Genomic DNA, 22,553 nt, shown 5'->3' with positions numbered 1-22,553 from the left:
AAATGAGGACATTTTTATCAGGACATTATATAATATTCACATCCTTGAATGAGGCTAAAATAAATTTTGGGAACAATCTGCAATGACTGAAAAAGATACAGATAAACAACGTAAGGGAAGATCTTCAATAAAATGCATGGCGGTTTTGTGATAAGCAAGTAGAAATTCAGCTCATTTTGTTTTATAGAAACACTAGCAGCAGATTGTGTGGCCCATGTGGGACACCTCCATTGGCACCAGGCTAGAGGGATGAGACTGGAAGTTGTAACTCACGGGGGTGGGGAAGGATAAAAGACAAAGCTCTCAGGGCCTCAAGGGCACAGATCCCTCATCGGACAACCCTTCCCCCTCTTGTAAACCATGGAACTACATTCATATCAGCCCTAAAGTGTATTGCTCCTTTGTTGTCCTGGAAGCTGGAAGCAGATTGCTTTAGCTGAGGCAAAATATTAATATTCACTAAAGAAACAATGAAAACATTCTTGGATAAAACAAAAATCAATCCAAGATGGTATAAGAAGTAGGTATGAAGAATCTTTGATCTTTGAGAATGAGGGGTGTGTGTATTTATGACACAGATTTAACGCACACACACACACACACACACACACACACACGAGCAGCAAAAGGCCAACAGAAAATGAAGGCAGAGGAACATGAACCGCTTAAAATCTGATTTTAGTGATAACCCCCCCCTTTTTTTTCCTACTCTCAAGGACTTTTACCTTTCCACTGTGATTAGCTAGTTCACATTGCTTTCTGCATTTCTTAGAGGATTGCCTCTAGATAAAAGTGGAATACTAAAGCGTTTCACAAGTCTAACCAGCTTTCTAAAAACAGAGCAGTAGTGTTATTGAAAATGGTTTCAATTGAGAATAATTTCAGGAACTAACATTCCTGGCATAACACCCATCTCACAAACAACCCTAGATTTAACGCAGATATCAAACACTCCTTTTGCACCAAAAAAAAAAAAAAAAAAAGAAGTATTTAATGATACAGTTATCTACATTATAAGAAATGCCTATTTAGCAAAATAGTTTGTCTGGGCTATCTGCATCTTTGGCTTACTTATGTTATATTTATCCAACTACAGGAACACTGTGGGTGGTTTATTACATAACAAAAAGCAGTGTGGCCTTGGTGGGATATTTATAGCAAGTAGAACACTTTTGAAATATATGATCTTAGTACTTCAAATTTATGAATAAGCTCTTTACATATATCAACACAACTGAAGTGGTCAGATTGTCAGATCTTGTGATATTCTAATTTTTTCCTAGGTCCACGGGGTGTAACTATGTCTCTTATTTCCTTGGGTTAAAAATAACATTATTTTGTAAGAATAGTGACATAGGCAGAGAATGCTTAGGAGAGGGCTTTAAAGGGTGCAGACTTCTCACTCTTCTGCTCCTCCTTACTGTAACCCCCTCCCTTCCCCTTCCCCTGTGAATCTCCTGTTCCTCTTTTGCTTTAGTCTCTATGATAACTGGTAGTGTGATAATTCATGGAGGGTGTGGAAGAAAGATGTCTGTTTTACTCCTCTCTCCTTGCTAATAGCAGTGGGTTCATACACATCCTTCTTTTTTCTAGAGGACTTACCACATCAAACATAGCAAGGAAGGACAGTTAGTCTTGGTAGGACCTATTACAACAATTCTTAGCTGTCACCTTGGCTCCATTGTTCCAACCAGTAAAAAGGCAAATTCTCTCTGTAGCATTTAAAACAATTAAATAGATAACTGTGTAGACTTGACACTTTGTACTCAACCATTACACTTTACAATAGATTAAACAGGGTGTAATTTGTGCTGTTCTGAATTTGATGTTCCCCAAATGCATGCAAAATGAAATGGATTACCATATTTTTTTCCTTAAATAAAGAGTTTCCTGAACTGTGCACTACCCTTTTGAAAGCTGTGTAACAGGCAAATCCGATCTCAAAAGGAACAGTATTAATTGCATGGCAAATATTTTTCTTTCAAATTTAGTGAAAACTTGAATATCTTACATATTTGCTTCTAAGAATTTGGGCTCTTTCTGTACCTTAAAGTGAAGTCCAGGATATAAGAGATTATCTTAATTATTCAACAAAATATTTGTCTCAGTATTTAGAGATCTCATAGTAAATTCTCCAGTTTACCCTGAGTCTGCAGACATCATCAGTTGGAAACATATACTGCTAGTTGACTCTTGAGTTATTGTAGGGGCAGAGAAGGATTGCAAGACAATTTGGTAAGTCAATCACTTTCTCGACTTAGATAAAGATAATTGTGCTTCTTAAACACACAATAATGCAATTATATTTCATTCCAACACATTTTTCTGTGTATTCAATAAATACCCGTTTGCCTACTACATACAAGGCACTGTAATAAAAAATATCGAGGATTCAGTGGTGAAAGAGAATAAAAGTATATCCATCTAATTTGGAAAGTGTACAGAAGAATAAGCACAAAGCACAATTAAAAGGCTTTTGGACTTTAGTGCATAGAGGAGAAATTTTTTAGTGTGCGAGGTTGTGAAAGGTGATATTCCAGTACTTGTGGAATTTATTCCATCACAATGGAGGTGGAGGGTTAATTTCAGGGAGAGGTTAGGGAGCAAATGCAGAACATGGAAAGGGACAGTCAGAACACAGGGAAATGTGTAAGATTGGTTGGTGATTAGAAAATAAGCCTTATTTATGAATATAATACTGTAACATTTTAATGAGATTTTTGGTTGTCTTCATTATTTAGAATGCAGAGAGAGCTTGAAATTTCCAGGCCCTTGAATTCACTTTTCCTTATCCTCCTTTCCTACAGGCTGATATCTGCCCCATATCCATCTGGATGCCTTTTTTCTCCCATCTTTCCCTCTCCAGTCAAGAGATGGTGAAGACATTCATACATTTATGCTGATTAGTACCAGAAAAAATGCTGACCTCCAGTCTAGGGCACGTCTTTAAATACCTTCTGGCTAATGCTCTTTTTAAATTTCCAACTTTCTTTCCAGCTACCCTGCCTTAATACCTGCTGCTTGTCTCTGAACAGGTGCTGTCTCTTTTATTACAAAAGAAATAGACACCAATAAGTAGAACTGTCTCAACTTTTTGATCAAGTTGCTCTGGTTACTTCCATTTACCCAAAAGCTTTTACATTTTCCCTTCGGTCTCTATGGAACAGGTATCCTTCTAGCCATGGATTAGGCTTCTCCTGGGTTATGCTTATTTCTTCACTCATTCTCCACTCTCATGTTTGGAATACAGGGGTGGAGCAAGAACAAGCCTAATCTAGAGCTTCTGAAGGACCTTGCTCTGTCAATACATTACATGTTCTCTCCGGAATCTTCAGTGTCTCCTTTTCTACCTGCTGTTCTCCTTATACATGGAAACATGCCTAAATCTGTCCTACTAAAAAAGAAAAATTGGGGTGCCTGGGTGGCTCAGTCAGTGAAGTGTCTGACTTGGCTTAGCTCATGATCTTGGGGTCCTGGGATCGAGCCCTGTGTCGGGCTCCCTGCTCAGTGGGGAGTCTGCTTGCCCCACTCCCTCTCCCTCTGCCCGTCCTGCTGCTTCTGCTCTCTCTCTTTCAAATAAATAAATAAATAAATAAATAAATAAATATCTTAAAAAAGAAAAATAAGTACCTTTGTTCTTCATTCCACACCATTTCTCTCATTCTCCTTACACATAAGGATTGGATAAATTTCTCCTTCCTTATTTGATGACTCCATAACTACGTCCTCTCTCTGGAAATTTTTCCCTTCTCTGGGTTTTCTGATACCACTGTTCTTGGATTCCCTTCCCTTTTGCCACTACTCAGATCCTCTGTCTCTTCTTTAAACTTTGTTTTCCAAACTTCTGGTACTGGGTATTTCCTTCCTCCTGTACACTGTCCTTTCGGAGTCATACATTGATTTACCTATGTCCTTTATATACATTGTAAACACCAAATCTTTATATTCTTATTGGGACTTCAGAGGACTCCAAACCCAGGTATATTCAATTGCCTACTGAATATCTACACATGGATCTCTCAAAAACATGTCTAATTAAACCAAAGCAAACACACTAATGTCCCTCTAAATTGTTCTTTCTCCTGTGCTTTCTATATCAAAACGTCCTATCATTGTTTAAGTGAAGAACTCCATGAGTCATCCCCAAATCCTTTCTCCATTCACTCTCTATATCCAGTAGTACATGAAAGCCTGTTGTCCATACTTCAGATTTTTTGTTGAGCTCGTAGTTTCTTATACTGGGCCTCTCCTCCACTTTTCTCTCTCCTCTTACTACTATTGAGCTGATTTTAATCCCCTCATTTCTTACTTATCTAGACCTTCCCTTCTTATTTTTCATTTTCCCTCTGAGCCACCATCCACTTGGCTGTGAGAAAAAAATGGTTTCATCATGTTTATATACACTTAATTGATCTTGTTACTCTCTAACACCATTTTCCATGATCTCTCCATTATTTTGGGAATACAGTCTAAATGCTTCAGAATGTTATTTAAGACCCTTGGTCTGGCCCATCTGTCTGCATGAATTATGTCCCTGCCATGCCTGCTCCCGTTCGATGCCATTTGTTGAACAAACCTGGACTCCAGCCATTCGGGCTACTTGTAGCTGCTGCATACGCCATGTCTTGTATTCTCTCTGCCTTCATTCTTCCTTACTTGCCTTCTCAATTTTGTCAAATTCCACTTGTCTTTCAAATCTCACTTCAAGTACCTACTAGTCCAGAAAGCCTTCTCTATCTACCTCCCTACCCTATGACCTAATAAACTCTAAGTGATTCTCTGTTGGTCCTGAAATGTATCCCACTCATGGGATTCAGGACACACTACCCCACAATATGATACTGAATATTTTAAGCTGAAGGAGTTTGAGAAATGGCGTGTGCAAGAAGGACTTTCTGACCTTCCCCTCATGTGAAAGTTGCCTCCCCTAAACCCAAATGAAAGGAACATTCTTACCTCTGAGGACAAAGGACAGAGAGAAGAATCTGAATGAATAGGCTTTGTGAAGTTCCCCCTAGTTTCCTACAGTTAGTTCATACTCTTGGCTCTATCATATCTTTCCTGACTTTCTGCTCTTTATCAGATTAGCAAAGAACACTCTGGTTTAACCATTTCTTTGGTCTTCATTTCCTTATAAAGGTTCTTGGGTCATGTAAAATGTGTATTAAATAAATGTGTAGGCTTTTCCTTTCTTAATCTGTCTTTTGTTATAGGGGACTTCTGCTGTCCAAGTATTATCTAAGTTAAGAACTTAGAAGGGTAGAAAAAATTTTTTTCCTCCCCTATACCACCATGTTTTTGTTCTCTTTTGCCTTTTTTCTGCCAGATCTGGTTTCAAGACCAACCACGTTGTAAGGCATATATCTTTCATTACTGCATCTGCAATTTTTAGTGTCTGTTGAATGGGTTAACAGAGCAAACAACAAATTCTTCCTTGTGGAGTGCTGTGTTAGTTTCTTATTACGTGAAAAGGATATATCCTCTATGATTTTCTCCAAAATTTCATAGTACCTTCTGGGGATATTTAGTAAAATAGGGCTTAGCGATTATACATATGTACTTGACAGTTTACCCAGAAAGACAAAGACCCAGAAAGCAAAAGACTGCACCTATGAGTGTTTTACTTTGTGTAATTTTTCGCTTTCATGACAAATGGGATCTTTGCTTATTTCGTGGCCATTGTAATCTTCTCTTTCCAGGTTTGAAAGGCATAGTACTTATAAATTTTAGGAAAACCAGGTAACACCCCGTATCTTTGAAAAATTATCCTTGCTTCCCGAAAGTGTTCTTGACAGCTTGTCAGTAGGGGCAAGGGGACTGGATAGGTCTTCCATTGCTTTTGGCCAAAACTGGTTAAACTCGATGAACATTGGCAGTGGCAGTACACTCAGGTGTCAAGTCAGAATGCACATTTTGGATCACTTTAGCATAAATCAGAATTCAGGCATGAGTTAAGTTTTTTTTTTTTTTTTTTACATATATATATTCTTTGTCACTCAGTTTCTTAACTAAAGGGATATATAACACTTCTTACTATTTGTCAGTGTTGGGAATTATATTTAAGAGGAGCTGATTTATTTTCTCTGGGTCTTAGGACTTGTTCAGTAACTGCTTGGAGAGTTACTGATGTGAATTAGAAAATGGTGTCGGGGGCACCTGGGTGGCTCAGTTGGTTAAGTGTCTGCCTTCAGCTCAGGTCATGATCTCGGGGTCCTGGGATCGAGTCCTGCTTCGGGCTCCCTGCTCCGCGGGGAGCCTGCTTCTCCTTCCACGCTCTACACTCCGTGCTTATGCTCTCTCTCTCAAGTCTTAAAAAAATTGGTGTCAGTGCTCTTTTCTCCTGCCTGCTCCCTACTGTAATTTATTGTTCTGAATGTAAAAATGGAGCACATTTATATTTATCTAATAACAGTAATACGAATATTAGTTTGTATTTATAGTATTTTTCAAATGGATTATCAGGGAAGAAGGATTCATCCTGTCATTCAAGCTCCTTCTGGCTCAATTAAGAATCACATTGACATGAGACATATTAACGGGAGAAAATCAAATTTAATAGCATACCTGTGGGGAATGCACACAGACGTGAAAATTCCAAAGGTGTTTAGGCAGCACGAGACTTACATGAGCTATAAGGAGAGGAGTGGAGTCTGAGGATACAGAGGGGAGAGAGACCATTAGCAGGGAGGCGAGGGGAGATGGCTCTAAAACAGAGGCTCCCTGTTAGGGAGATAAGTTTCTTAGGTAAAGAAGAATTGCTGTTCATAGCTGTCTACCTTATATGAGTAGGCAGTTGAGGGGGAGGTAAAGAGCTTTTCCTGAATCTATTGGATTTTGATTGCCTTTGACTCAAAATAATGTTCATGCCCAAGTGGCCCATCTTGGGCCCATCTTGGTGGCCTTCCCTTGGCCCCTACAATATGCACCAGCTTATAAACAGCAGGAAGTATAGTATTAGAATAATGTGGTTTATAGCCTTCATTTTAATGGTTCTATACATTTCTTTCCACACCCTCTTCCCATGTATTTATTGTTTTATTTCTTGATATTTACCTTTTAAGATCATATTCGTACAGCATGGTTCAATAAATATTCTTCCTTGTTTTCATTCATGTGAAAGTATCCCCAGCTTTTATGTATTTCATTTGTTAACTAGTTCACTTCACGTGTGAGTCAAGCCACGTGTTTTTCTTAAAAGCATTCCATCCTTTTTTGGTGACTGCCTTTCAGTTTTCCTTGTTTCTCTTTAGTTTAGCAGTTTATTTTTTGTATGTTCACCTGCACCTCATTTAAATCCTTTTTTTAGGGCGCCTGGGTGGCTCAGATGGTTAAGCGTCTGCCTTCGGCTCAGGTCATGATCCCAGGGTCTTGGGATCGAGTCCCACGTCGGGCTCCCTGCTCCTTGGGAGCCTGCTTCTCCCTCTGCTTCTCTCTCTCTCTCCCCTCCTCTGTCTCTCATGAATAAATAAATAAAATCTTTAAAAAAAATAAAAAAATAAATCCCTTTTTTAGGGGCGCCTCGGTGGCTCAGTCATTAAGTGTCTGCCTTCGGCTCAGGTCATGGTCTCAGGGTCCTGGGATCGAGCCCCGCCATCAGGTTCCCTGCTCAGCGGGAAGCCTGCTTCTCCCTCTCCCACTCCCCCTGCTTGTGTTCCCTCTCTCGCTGTGTATCTCTCTGTCAAATAAATAAATAAAATCTTTAAAAAAAAAATCCCCTTTTTACATCACGCTTTTTCCCCCTGCATTTATTTTTTATTCTGTTACATTTAAATATATCTGACAAAAAGTTGGTAACATTGTTGTTCTATTGGAATTCTTATCTATCCAAGGAAAAGAAAGACAAACCTGGTTAAATCTCATGATGGAACACTTACGAAATACGTAGTTATTTTTCAGAACAGCACTTTTCAAAACCACTCTTAGATGTGGTCTCTTAAAGGCGGGAGAACACTTGGTACTAATAAAATTTAAAGAGGTAGAATAAATAAGCAATGGAGAGATACACATGTCATATATACGTAGAGAGAAGTTCAAATTCAAATATAAGTCATATCCTGTCATTCTAACTAGTGTTTTCTTATATTTGCATGGGCAGAAAAGAATACATATTGTATATCTTTTTACAAATAAGGATGAATAAATATAATATATGAAGGGATTGCAAACTATATTGATTTGAATAGGGAACATTGTGTGCTGTTCGGTAATATCTTTAATGCCAGGAAGAAGTAAGACCATTGATTTAAGCTTTTCTAAAATGTCCTGATATCTGTAACTTGTATTATAAGATCTCCATTTCATTAATCTGAAATACATACATGAAAAGGATTTGAACTGAAATCTTTCAATCATGATTTTCGGTGTTCAAAACCATTCCTTTAAAACATCAGCCTTGATCCAAGAATTCCAAATCTAAGAGTCTAGTTAAGGAAATGAAATACTTTTAGGCTTTATGCACTAAGATATTTGTTGCTGTGTAATTTGTAGTTGTTAAAGCTGATGAAACTCTGTCTTTTAACAAAAAAGGATGGCCAAATATATTATGGAATGTAGAGATAATGGAAAATTAAGTGGCCATTAAAATCAATGTTTATAAAATATATGTAATGGCATGGGAGAGTATTTATCATATGACCTAAAGCAAACAAAGATGTGAATTTAACATAATAGGCTTTCAACCATGTGAAAGAATTTTAAAAGACTAGAATATATTAAAATATTTGATGGAATACATCAAAATATTAACAGTGGTTATCCCTGGGTAATGGAATTATGAGAAACTTAAAATTATTTATATTTTCTTTTTTTAAAATATTTTATATGTAGCATACCCTTTGTGTTATATTAAGAAGAATTATAAGCTAAAGGGTAAAGTTTAGTTGAGAACATTCTATTTAGTAACTAATTATTAATAGAATTCTCATAAAAATTAAGGAAACATGTACCCTTATGTTGGACAAGACATCTGTGTCATTTTCTCTTTTTTTTTGTGGGATCTCAGCATCCTAAGAAGTTGACCACTGAAAGTTCGTTGTTTTTGTAATGTGAAAGTGGGTTGAGAGGGTGGACATAGTAGGAACTTGGAGGGGGAAGAAAGATTTAGAGGCAGTTTAGTGAATTATCTACAGCACAAATAAAGTATGTGTGTGGCTTCAGTTTGCCAGAGATCTGATAGTACGTTCTCTTCTGATTTCTGCAGCATCAAGTCATGGGTGGATAAAATGCAAGAAGACCTTGTCACGCTGGCGAAAACAGCAAGTGGAGTCAATCAGCTTGTTGATGTAAGTAACATCCCAAGAAGTTTGTTAATCTTTTCCTTGATTTGAATGCAGTGCTATCTTCTAGGAAACTGCATTTCTATATTATGAATAGGACATGATTTTTCATGTGAATCGGGCAGTGAAATCAGAGAAGGAGTCTTGGTACTCTTAGTTATTATTATTATTTTTTAAGATTTTATTTATTTGAGAGAGAGAGAAAGAGAGAGAGAGAGAACTCAGACTCCCCACTGAACAGGGAGCCTGATTCGGGGCTTGATCCCAGGACGCTGGGATAATGACCTGAGCCGAAGGCAGATGCTTAACTGACTGAGCCAGCTGCCCCGATACTGCTAGTTATTGTGAACAAAAAATGCCATTCCTGAACAATTAATGTAGCCTTCTCACCACACGCTATCGTTTACATACAGCCTCACCTTAGAGGAGTTCATGTGATGTGTAGATTCCCCTAGAATTCATCTTGGGGTTTTATGTTCCTGTTCTTCAGAGTATATTTTAGAATCTCTCACACAGTGGTGACTTGAAGTCCTGTGATGGATTCTTTTGAATATCCTCAGTGGGAACACATGTTCTTTCTTTGAGGGTAGATTTTATTTTTAAAAATGGTTGGAAAGTGTTTATAGCCATGTCTAGAGACTAGAGTGAGTCATTGAGATGGGTAATAAAGATTTTTGTGCAAGAAGACACTCTAAAATATGGTTTTTCTTATGATTTATGAAATGGCTATGAAAGTCCCTCCAAAATGATTCTTGAAAATGATAGCAACATATAAATATTTTGTATAGCATCTTAAATAGATTATTTTCCTTGGATAAGAGCGCTTAACATGTGTAGGTTCCATCAGATTTATTGAAAGTTAAAAGTCATTTCTTTAGAGTCTCACTACTTCCATTCCTATGTAAGCAACGATTTGAAAGTACTTTTATTTTGTGTTCTTAGTGATGCAATGAGACCTTTGTTTTCCACAAATGTGATGAGTCACAGAGGTGAGATATGATATAAAAGCTAGTTCATGTATGATATATGAACATTTATCATAGGAGTATATATATGTGGATATTCCTCCCCAGGAGACACTGAAATGTATGGTTACCTTATGTATTGATCTAATTTCATAAAGAAACATACCAGAGTATGTTGAGGAAACTTAAATATCTGTGAGATGAGCTAAGGAATGTACTGGGAAATGAAAAGCGTTCTTTGTGAATAACAGTGATTAAATTTAATTCTAATCAACACTTATTAAGCACAGAGTATGTCCCAGGCTTTGTCCAGGCTGCCAAAGGTTGACAGAGATGCGGGTGCTCTCTTCAGAGGACTGACACTGTAGGACTCAAAAATCCCCATTTTGAAGGTGTGAAGGTTCCTGAAAGCTACTGTAAGCTGATGCTTGGGGTCTGCAATGATTCCTTATAGGAGAATGTGTTAAAATGTCAAATGGTGCAGGATAATAAGATGAGCCTCTGTGAAAGTATGGCATTGTGGAATGAGAAAAAAAGAAAGGAGAATGGACAGATTCTGGTTCGAAGTTATATGACTCTCTTTATTGACAGCCTGAGATTAAAAATAAACTGCTCTTGGGAGCTCTTCCCTCCTCTGCACTGTTTCTCTGGCCTCAAAAACCACTTCTTGGCTGACCTCACTTTTCCTTTTGGTGTTAATATGTGAACCCTTTCACCAAACCTGCTTTTTGCCATGAATCACTTAAAAAAACAAAACAAAACAAAAAAAACCTCACCTGATTTCCATCATGCTTTATCAAGTATAGATTACTAAGAACAATGCAAATCTTGATGAATGCATAAGTGGCCTAGTCTGAATTAGGATAAAAAGATGGAATGGAAGGGATGAAAGAAAATGCCCACAGTGTTCTGCTTATGAGACATGTACCTAATTAAGTGACAGAAAAAAATACACGTAGAAGAATTATATATTATGTAACAAGGGGGAGAGAAAGAGAGGGCAGAATCTATTATTGGAAAAAGATTTTAAATATTGGGGCCCATGAAGAGTGTTATTTTGCATAGATAAATGATTCCATATGCCCCTTTCCTTTTGTCTAGAGAGCAAAGGTTCATGATGGAGGCCAAAGGGTTGCATTTCTTTTTGGCCAAGGAAACCTAAGGCGCAGAGTAGCTGAAAGACACCAGAGTTGAGAGTGAACTTTGTGCTGAGTTTGGGGTTATTGATTGCATGATGAGGATCAGAAGTTGAATAGAGGAATTCAGCAGATTCCTGGGTTGATATTTAATACTGTGGAAATGATAGTTCTTCCCAAATTATTTAAAGGAATTGTTTCTACTCGCATCACAGGGTATAGCTAGCTTCTTACCTGAAGGCTCAGAAGCAGCTGCAATGAGGCAACATGGCTAAAATCAGACATCTTTCCAATTTTATAAAAATGCCTTTCTGACATCCTAAAACACTAGCCCAGGGAAGGTTGATAATGATAAGGGCATTGTGTTGCTTTGATACATTTGTATATTGCAATATGGTTGTAATGATATCTATCACATTACATACCGCTAATACATTATAATTGTCTGTTTTTAACAAACTGCACACAGACTTTCAGATTACTCTATTTCTTAAAAAAATGCCTTTTATATTTTGATGGGGTTGACATTGAATCTCCAGATGGCTTTGAGTAGTATGGCTGTTTTAACAATATTAATTCTTCCAATCCATGAGCACAGGATGTCTTTTTATTTGTTTGGTTCTTCTTTAAAATCTTTCAGCAAAGGGAAGACGTTTTATTACTTTTAAACACACACACACACACACACACACACACACACACAAATTCCTGTAGCTGGCAAATGGAGAGGCTGATCATCATATATTAATGAAGAAATAACATTTAAAACATCAACGTGGTCTTAATCTTGGAAACAAAGGTTTTTTTTTTTTTAAAAGATTTCTTTATTTGTCAGAGAAAGAGAGAGTTTGAGTACAAGCAGGGGGAGGAAGAGGGGCAGAGGCAGAGGGAGAAGCAGACTCCCCACTGAGCAGGGAGCCGATGTGGGGCTCGATCCCAGGACCCTGGGATCATGACCTGAGCCGAAGGCAGACGCTTAACCCACTGAGCCACCCAGGCGCCCCTAAAGAAAAGATTTTAAGTTTATAAAACATTTACCAGCAACCATTTTCTCATGTAATATGTTGATAAAATATTTCATGTAAAGATATACTTAAATTTCAACCAATATCTAAATTATCAGGTATTCTGAATTAATAAGTTCTATAATAATGAATTTGTTTTATGAAAAAGAGTTTTTTTTTTTTTGAGAGAGTGAGAGCATGCACACATGGGGAGGGAGGGGCAGAAGAAGGGGGAGAGAGAGATTTTTTTTTTAAAGATTTTATTTTTTTTATTTATTTGAAAGAGAATGCAGAGGAAGGAGCAGAGAGTGAGGGACAAGCAGACTCCGTGCTGAGTGCAGAGTCCAATGCAGGGCTTGATCCCTGGACCCTGAGATCAAGACCTGAGCTGAAATCAAGAGTGGGTCGATGAACCGACTGAGCCACCCGGGTGCCCCAAGAAAAAGTTTTTTAAAAATAGATTGAACCACTGTTTGTTTTTCTATAAAATATACTTCTGAATCTGCAAAAAGTTACAGCAAAAGAAAACAGAACTCTGCAAATAGGTCGGAGATCCTCAGTTGCCGCTTGAGTGACCTGCTCTGGGGAAAGGAGATCATGACACTGTAAGCAAATCACAAGCCTCTGGGAGTTTGTTGTCTCTTTTGTTCTGTTTCTTTGCACCTCCCCTTTCCCTTTAGGAATCCAAGACTTTCTCAGCACCTCCTCTTTATTACCAAAAAAAAAAAAAAATGGGGGGGGCTGATGGTTATCACTCACATTGAGTCTGGAGTAACTTTCATCTGTAAGCAGAACAAATTTGATATTAGGCAGCAGGTGTGAAGACTATGTTTTGAAAGAGGCAGAGTTTTTCCAAATAGGTCTTTCCGAGTAGGTCCCTTTTCCTTGTGGGGGTCAGCTGGGGCAGAGGGACCCACGGAACCTGGACTGAGGTGAGGCATGTTCAGAGGACGCAGAATTGAAGGAGACTCCCGTTGGGAGAGTCGTCAACTTGCACTACTCAGAGTGAGTGATTAGCTCCTGAAATTTTGTGCCCTGGGGCCCAGGGACAGTAAAGGACTGACTCGCTCTGTATCTTCTGCTCCCTGTGGCTGGAGGCATAGACATTTGCAGGCTTCTGGACATCACACTAATCCCAAGCCTCTCTGCTACATTTTCTTCCCTGTTCCTTTCCTATCCTACTTATGATATCAGGCCTCTCTTACAGTTTTTTTTTTTTTTTTTTTTTTTGATGCTCTGTAAGCTTCTCAGACTCATCTTGTATTTTTGGAGGGTGCACTGGCTGTCCTATAATTATTCCTAACAATATATGCATTTTGAGATCTTCACCCACATTATCAGATACTACTCCATACTCCCCTTCTATTTCAATTCTAATGTTGTGTTGTATCTTCTGACAATGAAGGGTGGTTTGGGAATCAAAATTTTTTGTTAATGGAGATTTTTGTATCCTTTTCGCTTTCTAAGAGAGCTGAAATTATGCCTGTCACCTTGTTTTAAGGCTTTCTTCTTAAATGCAAATTCTGTCTGGGTCTCTAACATGTTTACCTAGAATATGCAAACATATTTAAGAAAATTTGTGGATTATTCCCCCCCCGGAAGTGTATTTTTGAAGATAAAATCATTCTGCAGTGGCATCATCGTAGAACTTTCTGGTTTTTGATTCACTGTTAGGATTTCGTAAGTTAAAGTTATGTGAAAATCAATACCTTCATATTTCAGTGTGCTCTCAAAGTTGTCAATATGAAACGTGTCTAAATATTGAGCATTCAGTACTCTTAACTAAGTTAGTATTTACATAAGCGTCTTAAATGAATAATTTCTTTTCATCAGTAACTCATGGTATTAACAGACTGATGCTTTTACTTTGACATTGTTGTCACGTCACTTATGTAAATAGAATATTCATTTTCTAGGTGGTGGAGAGTTTAATATATTAATCTGTTTACAAAAGAAGATACTCCAGAGCAGAACATAATTAATCATTGGTGATTCTGACTAGAGAATCAGAAAGATGCAGAGGCAACAAGGGCTGGGATCTTCTTTTCTCCTCTGGGGAGTGCTGCTAAGTAGCTGGATGATGTTAGGTGTCCTGTTACCTGCTTGTTAAGTGAGCTAGATCCTAACACTCTCTCTTACTTGCAGAAATGTTATAGGAGTAAAAGGGAATATGAAATGAAACATGAAAGCAATAAAAGGTGCTGTGAAAAAGCTAAATGCTTACTGCATGTTAAAATGTAGCTTTATATTCATATTCTTTTATAAAAGTAACATAATTACTTTATAAAAGTAATAGAACTATTTTGCAAGAATAGTATAAATACTTTTCAAATATCACTATTTATTGTTATGTTACATTCTGGTTTTATTTAGAATTGCCTTATTCTCTCAATGATGTCCTCATTTCATCATTGAGAGAATGAGTTGCCATAATTACATAGTAGGCAACTTGAGACTGTAGCTATTTTAGGGGGGGAAAAAACACCTTTTTTCCCCTCTAAGTAGACAGAAATCTATTTTGACTGTGCATAGTACTATCAGTAGAGAATGTGGATTCCCTTCACTCACTTACTGGAGATTTTAAAGGAAGAACCTAATTTTTTTTTTTTTTTTTTTAAACAGTGGCTAATTACATTCATTGTCAAAGGTACGGAATAAACTCTAGGGGATTTCTAATCTGGTGGCGACTTTCAATATTTTATTAACAGGCTTTTAAATGAAGTACTGTGTGTTCACAACCACTAATAGTGAAAGACTGTTAAAATGTTTTCTTTTTTACCTTACCAATCTGTTCCATTATCAATCAGTAGTTAACACTGAAGTTATACTAGTACTTGAAGGATACATGATTGATTATTCATTGTTTTTCCCAATAGCAATCTAATGGTTTGGTAATACTGATCACACAGAGAATGATACAGTGCTACCTGCGCTCTTTTCTTGTCTCTGAGCTACACAACGGAGATGGAAGCTAAGAACCCTAAATGATAGAGCCAAGCAGTAGCTTCTTTAGAATGAAGATGAATGGCATCAAAGACCATTATTTGCTACTGCATGCTCTCGGTATACAACATACAGCTTCTTATTATTTATTTTTCCTGAAGACATTTATTGTCTTTATATCTAGAGCTGTGGTGCTCAGCCAGGGGCAGTTTTGTCCCCCAGGAGACATTTGTCAATGCTTGGAAACATTTGTGATTGCCACAACTGGGGGAGGGGAGTGCTCCTGGCATATAGTGTGTAGAGGTTGAGGATGCTGCTAAATATCCTATGATGCACAGGGCATCTCCCAGCCAAGAGTTATCTGGTAAAAATGTAGCGCTCAGGTTGAAAAACTTCTCTAGAAGGACTGAAACACTGAGGCAAGGGCAAGTGTATGGACTTCTTTAAATGAACATAAATTTGTAAAATTGTCTATCAGCATTGGTAGGTAGCAGTTTTCTTGAGAAAAGCCATTTGTTAATAAGGTATAATGGTTAAGAGCAAATTAAACAGTGCCACTTTTTAAAAATTCTTTTATTGGGAGTAAAATGAATTTGGGCCATTTGGGGTTAGGGACATTAAGCAAGCAGCTCATTTAGCCTATGGTTAATTATTTTTTAGTTTAGCTTTAATGGAATCTAGTATGACCTTTTCCACTTTTAATTGCATATGAATTTGCTGTTCAAAATACATATACAATTCATATATAGCTCCGGATATGTAAAGAGAAAGAGGCTAGGTTAAAATGTTATCTCTGGAATTAACAAACCAAAAAAACCAAGTAGGTGGTTTCTTATTTTATGTTTCTTAATGCTTTCCTTGTTTTAATTCTGAGTATTCATTTTTTTAAAAAAAAATTCTGAGTATTTATTTTCTTGAAGATTTTACTTATTTCTTTGTGGGGGAAGGTGCAGAGGGGGATGGCGAGGGACAAGCAGACTGCAATGAGCGTGCAGCCTGATGCAGGGCTCGATCCCAGGATCCTGAGATCATGACCTGACTCAAAACCAAGAGTCAGGTGCTTGATCAGCTGTGCCACCCAAGTGCCCCTAATTCTGAGTATTGTTTCTTTTTTTAAAAAAAAAGATTTTATTTACTTATTTGAGAGAGAGAGAGGGTGAAGAGAGCGTGAGTGGGGAAAAGGAGCAGAAGCAGAGGGAAAAACAGACTCCCCACTGAGCAGGGAGCCCGATGTGGGGCTCGATCCCAGGACCCAGAGATCATGACCTGAGCCGAAGGCACACACTTCACCAACTGAGCTACCTAGGTGCTCCTGATTCTGAGTATTCTTAAAGATAAACTTACTCTTTACCTTATGTGTGAAATGTCTCCAAGCTAAAAACTGAAGAATTCTTGCTGTGAATCTTTTTTTTTGCTTAACTTAGTCTTTGTTATAGTTTAGTTACTGTGTACCAGGAATGAGTCCTTATATTTCACTTGCATTTGTAGTTAAATATTAGCGCCTGTTCCTCTGTGTAGTGTGAAGAAAACACAGGCATGTTTATGGTTGTTGCTTGTTCTGGTTCTACTACCATCTTCCCCCCCCCTTCCCTTCTACCATCTTTAATGCAAGCTTGAAAGTGTCACCATCAAATTCTTGGCAATAAGAACTAGAGCATATAGCAATATATGCTGTGGAAGGTTCTCCAACTGTGACTTCATTCTTCCTAAATACTCTTCTTAAAGATAATGTCTCATTTGAAATGTGATACTGTCTCAGCTAAAAAGCTATATCATATCAAATAGAAAGAATGGAAAGACTAGTGAAATATTGAACTCTTATGTTTGAGTTTTGAATGCCAGTTGGATATAGTTATCATCAGAAAATATGCACTATAAATTTGAGAACATGATCAATTGTATATGTGTATGCATGTATATGTGTGTATGTGTGTATATGTATATAATTACATGGCTGTGTATACCTACATTCAGATGATGTTCATAGTAAGCCTATCTTATATTTTGAATTCTTCCTATGTGCTAATTTTACTAGGAGTTCTGAACAAGATAGCTTGGAGTTGACTATTATAAGGTGTAAACCATTACCCTGAATTTTTTTTTCACATTCAGTATTTTTATTTAATTGCTTACAGATGAATTTACTTATCTCCCACCCTTTCCTTTAAGTTAGTGTGACAATTTTCCATAATAAACTACTTAAAGAGCAGCTTTGGTCAAGAATGGAATGAAATAGCAAAAACAAAAACCAAAAAAAACCCCGAATCACTGCTGCTTTTAAAAAACCAACACTGTCACCAATTATATTCAAACAAAAACACACAGATGGTATTTGCACAAAATGTGTCTTCCGTGTTTCCTTGCGGCTGGCTGTCCTCACCACCATGCACGTGCTAGGGCTGCATCAGCACATTGGTCACTTTGTCAGTCTGTCAGTTTGTCGTGCTGGATCTGGGAGGCTCACTCAGCTTCCCATTATCGGGAGGCCTTGGAGGGAAGACTCTTAAGGTCTTGAAATCCCAAATTGTCATGGCTCCCATCGATGGCAGTAGTGCACAGTTTGCGACATTCTCGCTTGTCCACCTCCTAAATAGACACTTGAGTGATGCTATTCTGGTGCCGCATCTCCCAGGCTGTGTTGCGGTCCTCAGTCGTGGCTGGAAGCGTTCCATGGCAGACATGTTGCCCTGGATACTCTGGTTGGGGATGTCTAGTTTGGACATGAAGGTCAAGCAGCCACGGTCATTGTAGTTAAAGAGCGCTGGGCAGCACTCACGGCCCGCAGCTACAACGCTATTCTCCGAGACAAATGCCACACTCAGGAGGGGCAGGAACTCTCTTTCCAGAGTTGAGCTCTGCACACTTTTTGAGGCATTGGCAATGGATACGATGCTGTCCTGGCGGACCCAGGCCAGGCGGCTCCCGCTGGGAGACGAGCTGACCCCCTGTGCCGCTGCCCGCAAACTCTGACATCAGCTGACCAAAAGGCATCTTGCTGCCCCAGGGCATACTGGCTGGCTTTTCATCCACTTCTTGAGTGTAGGCAGAAAACACTCCGCATTTGAAATCACGTGATCCTGCTGCCGGCAAAACATGGTTGGGATGCCAATCCAAGCTGAGGAACTACCCTGAATTTTATAGCTGTCCAAGATAGTGTCTCACTTTGCCTTTCAATCCATATTTTCCAATAATTCCTTATATCACACACATTCTGATTGCTTTCCTCCCTTATTAATACATATATCCCTCAAAGTGTGGCTGCAATCCCATCTTTTGTCTATCATAACCCATGTGATTTTACTTTCCTCTGAATTCTGACAACACAATTTTCTGTACCTCTTTGGTGGAACCCTAATATTCTTCATATTGCACATTACCTCATTTTGTGTATTTACTCTATTTTTGGGCTCTAATTATCATTCGGGTGTTGGATATAAATTCCATTATCTAATTGCATAGCACCTTACATGACTTTGTTATTTTTTTAGGTTCAAAATAAATATTAATTTTAAAATACAAGGAGGAACTTGTTACAAGTCAGCATTCACATTCCTAGCAAAGCCTAGGTGCAGTAACTAGTTATCTACTCGTTACTAGTTACTAGTGGTACTAGTACCTAGTATCTGTGTAGGCACTGTATTATGTGCCGGTCTGTACCAGTGAACAAAATAGGCAAAAATGCCTGTCCCCTTAAAACTTACTTTCTGGTTAAAGGAAATAGGAAATATATAACAAACGTGATACTTAATAAGTTATGTTAGATGATGTTTGCATTTGCTTAAAGGTAGCTGAATAGAAATCTCAAGCCATAAATAGTTCAGAGGTAGTATTCTATCTCAGAAAGCTAGGTTATAGGGGAAAGGAAACAGAAGGCTATAATTTAAAGTGATTTTTACCAATTGTGTTAAACACAACTGACAATGTATTAGAGTATTAAAGAGTGAGAGATTTTCAAAACTTGACATTTATTTCTGAGATTGCATCACTTACTGTTTTAATTGAAGAGGAGGGGAGTGTTTGAAGAGATCAGGAGTTAATTAGTAAATATTGCATATTCTTTTATGGTAGTATTCATTTTTTTTTTAACTCTGCTAATTTCCAATGGAGGAAGGTAGACTTTTTTAAAACTCTTTGTTGGTAAAGTATATTCTAACGTCAATTCAGATCTAGTGTCACTAGTTATTTTTTTTACCTTAGATGAAGGATTCTTCACATATCTGAACATCTCTTTCTGTTGGCCAGCTTGTCTGATGATGTAACTTACAATAAATAAAAAGAAGGACTTTATTATACTTGTGATTCATTGCAAAATTTCTTAAGGTAAGGAACTTTGATCTTTGAAAGTGACCACGAAAGGACATTATATCATTCTTTTGTGTTAATACGTCTTTTAGAAACAAGACTTTTCAGTTGCTAGGGAACAAGGAGTTCAAAAGCCCACAAAACACTTAATCAAGGAGAAAAAAAATATAACCAAGCCATCCCACATTGCAAAATTTAAGTAAAAGTAAGTGAAATTGATTTTGTGAGTCTGTAAAGCAGTTGAGGTGACAAGGCATCTCTTTGCCTGCCTGCATTAGTACTGAAGATGTAAGAATGTACTCCTGTTAGCTGATAAAGACAGTGAAATGAGAATGATGGTGGGAGTTCTGTCACATTCTCTTTTAGTCCCTCTCATTATTAGGAGGTAGGATCATATTCGTTCATCCAATTCATATATATTTTTGGACAATGTGTGCACATCTATTTTGATATTTTCAGCTTTTCTCTCTAGAATTTCTTCTCAGGATCTCACATTATTGTGAGGGTCATAATAGGAGTCCTGAGATAATTTCATTATTTTGTAAAATCAAACGGAAATTGTACATTTCTCCCAATAGAGCTTATTCTTCCTATGAATGAAATGAATCAAATGAGTAACAAAACGAAGGTGCAAAGTGGTAATTAATAATGTTAATCACAACTTTCAAAGCCTGGGGTCTTTCTTAGCATTTTTATTTTTTGGAAGAGTGAATCACTCCAGGAGTTTATTATAGACTTACTATCCAGAGGCTGATTATTATTGTTGCCTCTCAGCTGGGAGCTCTTCACAAATAGTTCATTGTTTTAATTTGCTATTGTTAGTGTGACAAATCACCAAAAATGTATTGGCTTAAAACACAAATTTATTATTTCACAGCCTATAGATCAGGAAGTCCTTCCCTTGGCACGTGGCACCTTTCCTCCATCTTCAAAGCCAGCAACATTGGGAGGATTTCTCCTCATCCTACGATCTCTCCGGTTTCCTCTTGCGTAGTCACTTCTTCTTCCACTTTTCAGGACCTTTGTGATGGCGTTGTACTTACCAAGATGGTCCAGGATAACCTCTTTCTTTTCAGTTCACCTGATTAGTAAAATTTCATTTCATCCTCAAACTTAATTCCCCCTTTGCCACGTAACAGCATATAGTCGCAGGTCTGGAGATGAGCCTGTGGATACCTTTGGGAGGCCAGTATACCACCTACCATAGCCATCTCTTCTGTCACTCAGTAATATCTGTGTGCTTCCTTCCACTGGTCAAACTTCTGCTTCTTCTGCCCTGATCCACCTAACTAACTATTGTTTCACATGTGGTTGAAAGAGTGATTGGTTCAGTGTGTTGTCATCATTTATACAAATCTTTTGTACCTGTTTACAGGCCATTGAGTCAGAAGTTAGCTGTTTCTAGATCTGATATGTCCTGATGCAATTAGTCAAGGGCCAAGGTCAAGGTCATACATTAGAATATTGCTACCCATTTGTAAGGAAATGTGTAGCACTCTTCTTTCATCAGGGACTGTCAAAAGGAAAACTTGTCTCAGAAAGATGACTGTGGGCATGGCAAAAGTCTGGATTGCCTATTCAGGATGAGTTCCATGGGAGGGAAGGGGTTGTCAAAATTTACATATTTAAGACTTAATATGAAGAAATTTCTGTTTCTCTTTAGGGAACTTATTTAAGAGCTGCCATTATCTCCTCCTCTGGGGGAGAAAACTTAGTCTCAGAATGTCAAGGTTTCTGTCCCAACTCCCTTCCACTAATCTCTAATGGTCTTAACTTTGCTTACTTGGCATCTGGGTGACATGTGACAAGATGTGTAGTATATTCGCTCTTTTCTGTGCTCTTGGCATAGATATTGAAGATGAATGCTATTAAGAACTTGGCCAATCTCTTCAGCCTCCTTAAGGCCCCTCAGCTCTGGGTGGTCTGCACCATCATCCTTCAGCTGGAACTCTGCTCCCCACTTTCCATCTCTCAAGCACTGCCTTGAAATTCCCTTGATTCTTCACTGATGCAGTCTCCTGGCAGACTGATTAATTCTGAACTACCTTTGTTGTTCATCCCAGTGGCCTTTCCTATTTCTTCACATCCTGCTGAAGCCAAGGGAGATCCCAGGCAGAGTGGTATTGCAGATCTACTTGGCCTGAACATGCCATGTTACCATTTTATCTTTGGCTGCTTTGGGCAGTGGTTTGCTCCTTTATGATGTGAAATGGGACCCAAACTGCCTTCACACTGATACTCGAAAGCCTGAATTTCAGTATTCTCATTAAATCAATGGTTAATTAATTGTATTTTTCAGGTTTCTTAAAGTGAGTAAATGATATAATGTATGTGAAACACCTCGGAGGGGTATAGAGTAGAAGCCTGAAAGTGATTGTTAATACAATCTTCTAAGTCATCCAGAACTTGGAAGCCGGTCTTGCTCTGGGTTATCTGTGTTATTCCATGGTATAATAGTAAGTATTATGATTTCTGAACTAGTTCTTTAGGTATGTTTATGAAGCAGTTATATCAATGAGTGGTGTCACTTTTTAAATATTACACTTGAGGTTATTTTTAAATGTATCATTCTGAAGATTATCTTGGAACTATGGTCTTGGAGCAAAGAGACTTAGAGGTTTCCAGTGGAAAAAGGAAGGGACAGTATATTCTCTGTTGTTTATGAATATAATAGTAAATGGTCATTAAAGCCAGTTAATAAGATTGTAAGGAAGCAAGAACGGACAGGTGACAGATATTCTTTCTGTCAAAACTTGTGGCAAGAATGGAAGTGAGAGGATTTGAACTGCAGAAAAATTAAAGCATATGAGTATATCATTCAGGAGGAAAAACGTCCTGTCTAGGATTCTCATTATATGCTACACTTTTTCTAGTAGAAGAAATGGAAGCCAGTGTCACACAGTGCAAGAGGAATTGACATATGATTTG

The 22,553-nt window shown here is 38.0% G+C and overlaps 1 protein-coding gene and 1 pseudogene across 8 annotated transcripts in view; one reads left to right on the top strand and one right to left on the bottom strand.

Moving 5' to 3' along the window:
- Window positions 1–22,553, top strand: part of CACNA2D1 (calcium voltage-gated channel auxiliary subunit alpha2delta 1) — a 482,730-nt gene that overhangs the window by 85,830 nt on the left and 374,347 nt on the right. For all 8 annotated transcript variants that reach the window (XM_073898722.1, XM_073898721.1, XM_025873249.2 and 5 more), the window contains exon 2: window positions 9,200–9,281. In XM_073898722.1, the coding sequence (XP_073754823.1) occupies window positions 9,200–9,281 (82 nt within the window). The remainder of the gene's footprint in view (window positions 1–9,199; window positions 9,282–22,553) is intronic.
- LOC112825156 (actin-related protein 2/3 complex subunit 1A pseudogene) lies at window positions 17,788–20,588 on the bottom strand (annotated as a pseudogene).

The sequence above is a fragment of the Callorhinus ursinus genome, unplaced genomic scaffold (genome assembly GCF_003265705.2).
Source record: "Callorhinus ursinus isolate GAN/ISIS: 27379988/994484 unplaced genomic scaffold, GSC_fseal_2.0 scaffold12, whole genome shotgun sequence".
In the NCBI taxonomy this organism is placed as follows: domain Eukaryota; kingdom Metazoa; phylum Chordata; class Mammalia; order Carnivora; family Otariidae; genus Callorhinus; species Callorhinus ursinus.
This window is presented reverse-complemented; position numbering and strand designations above follow the sequence as displayed.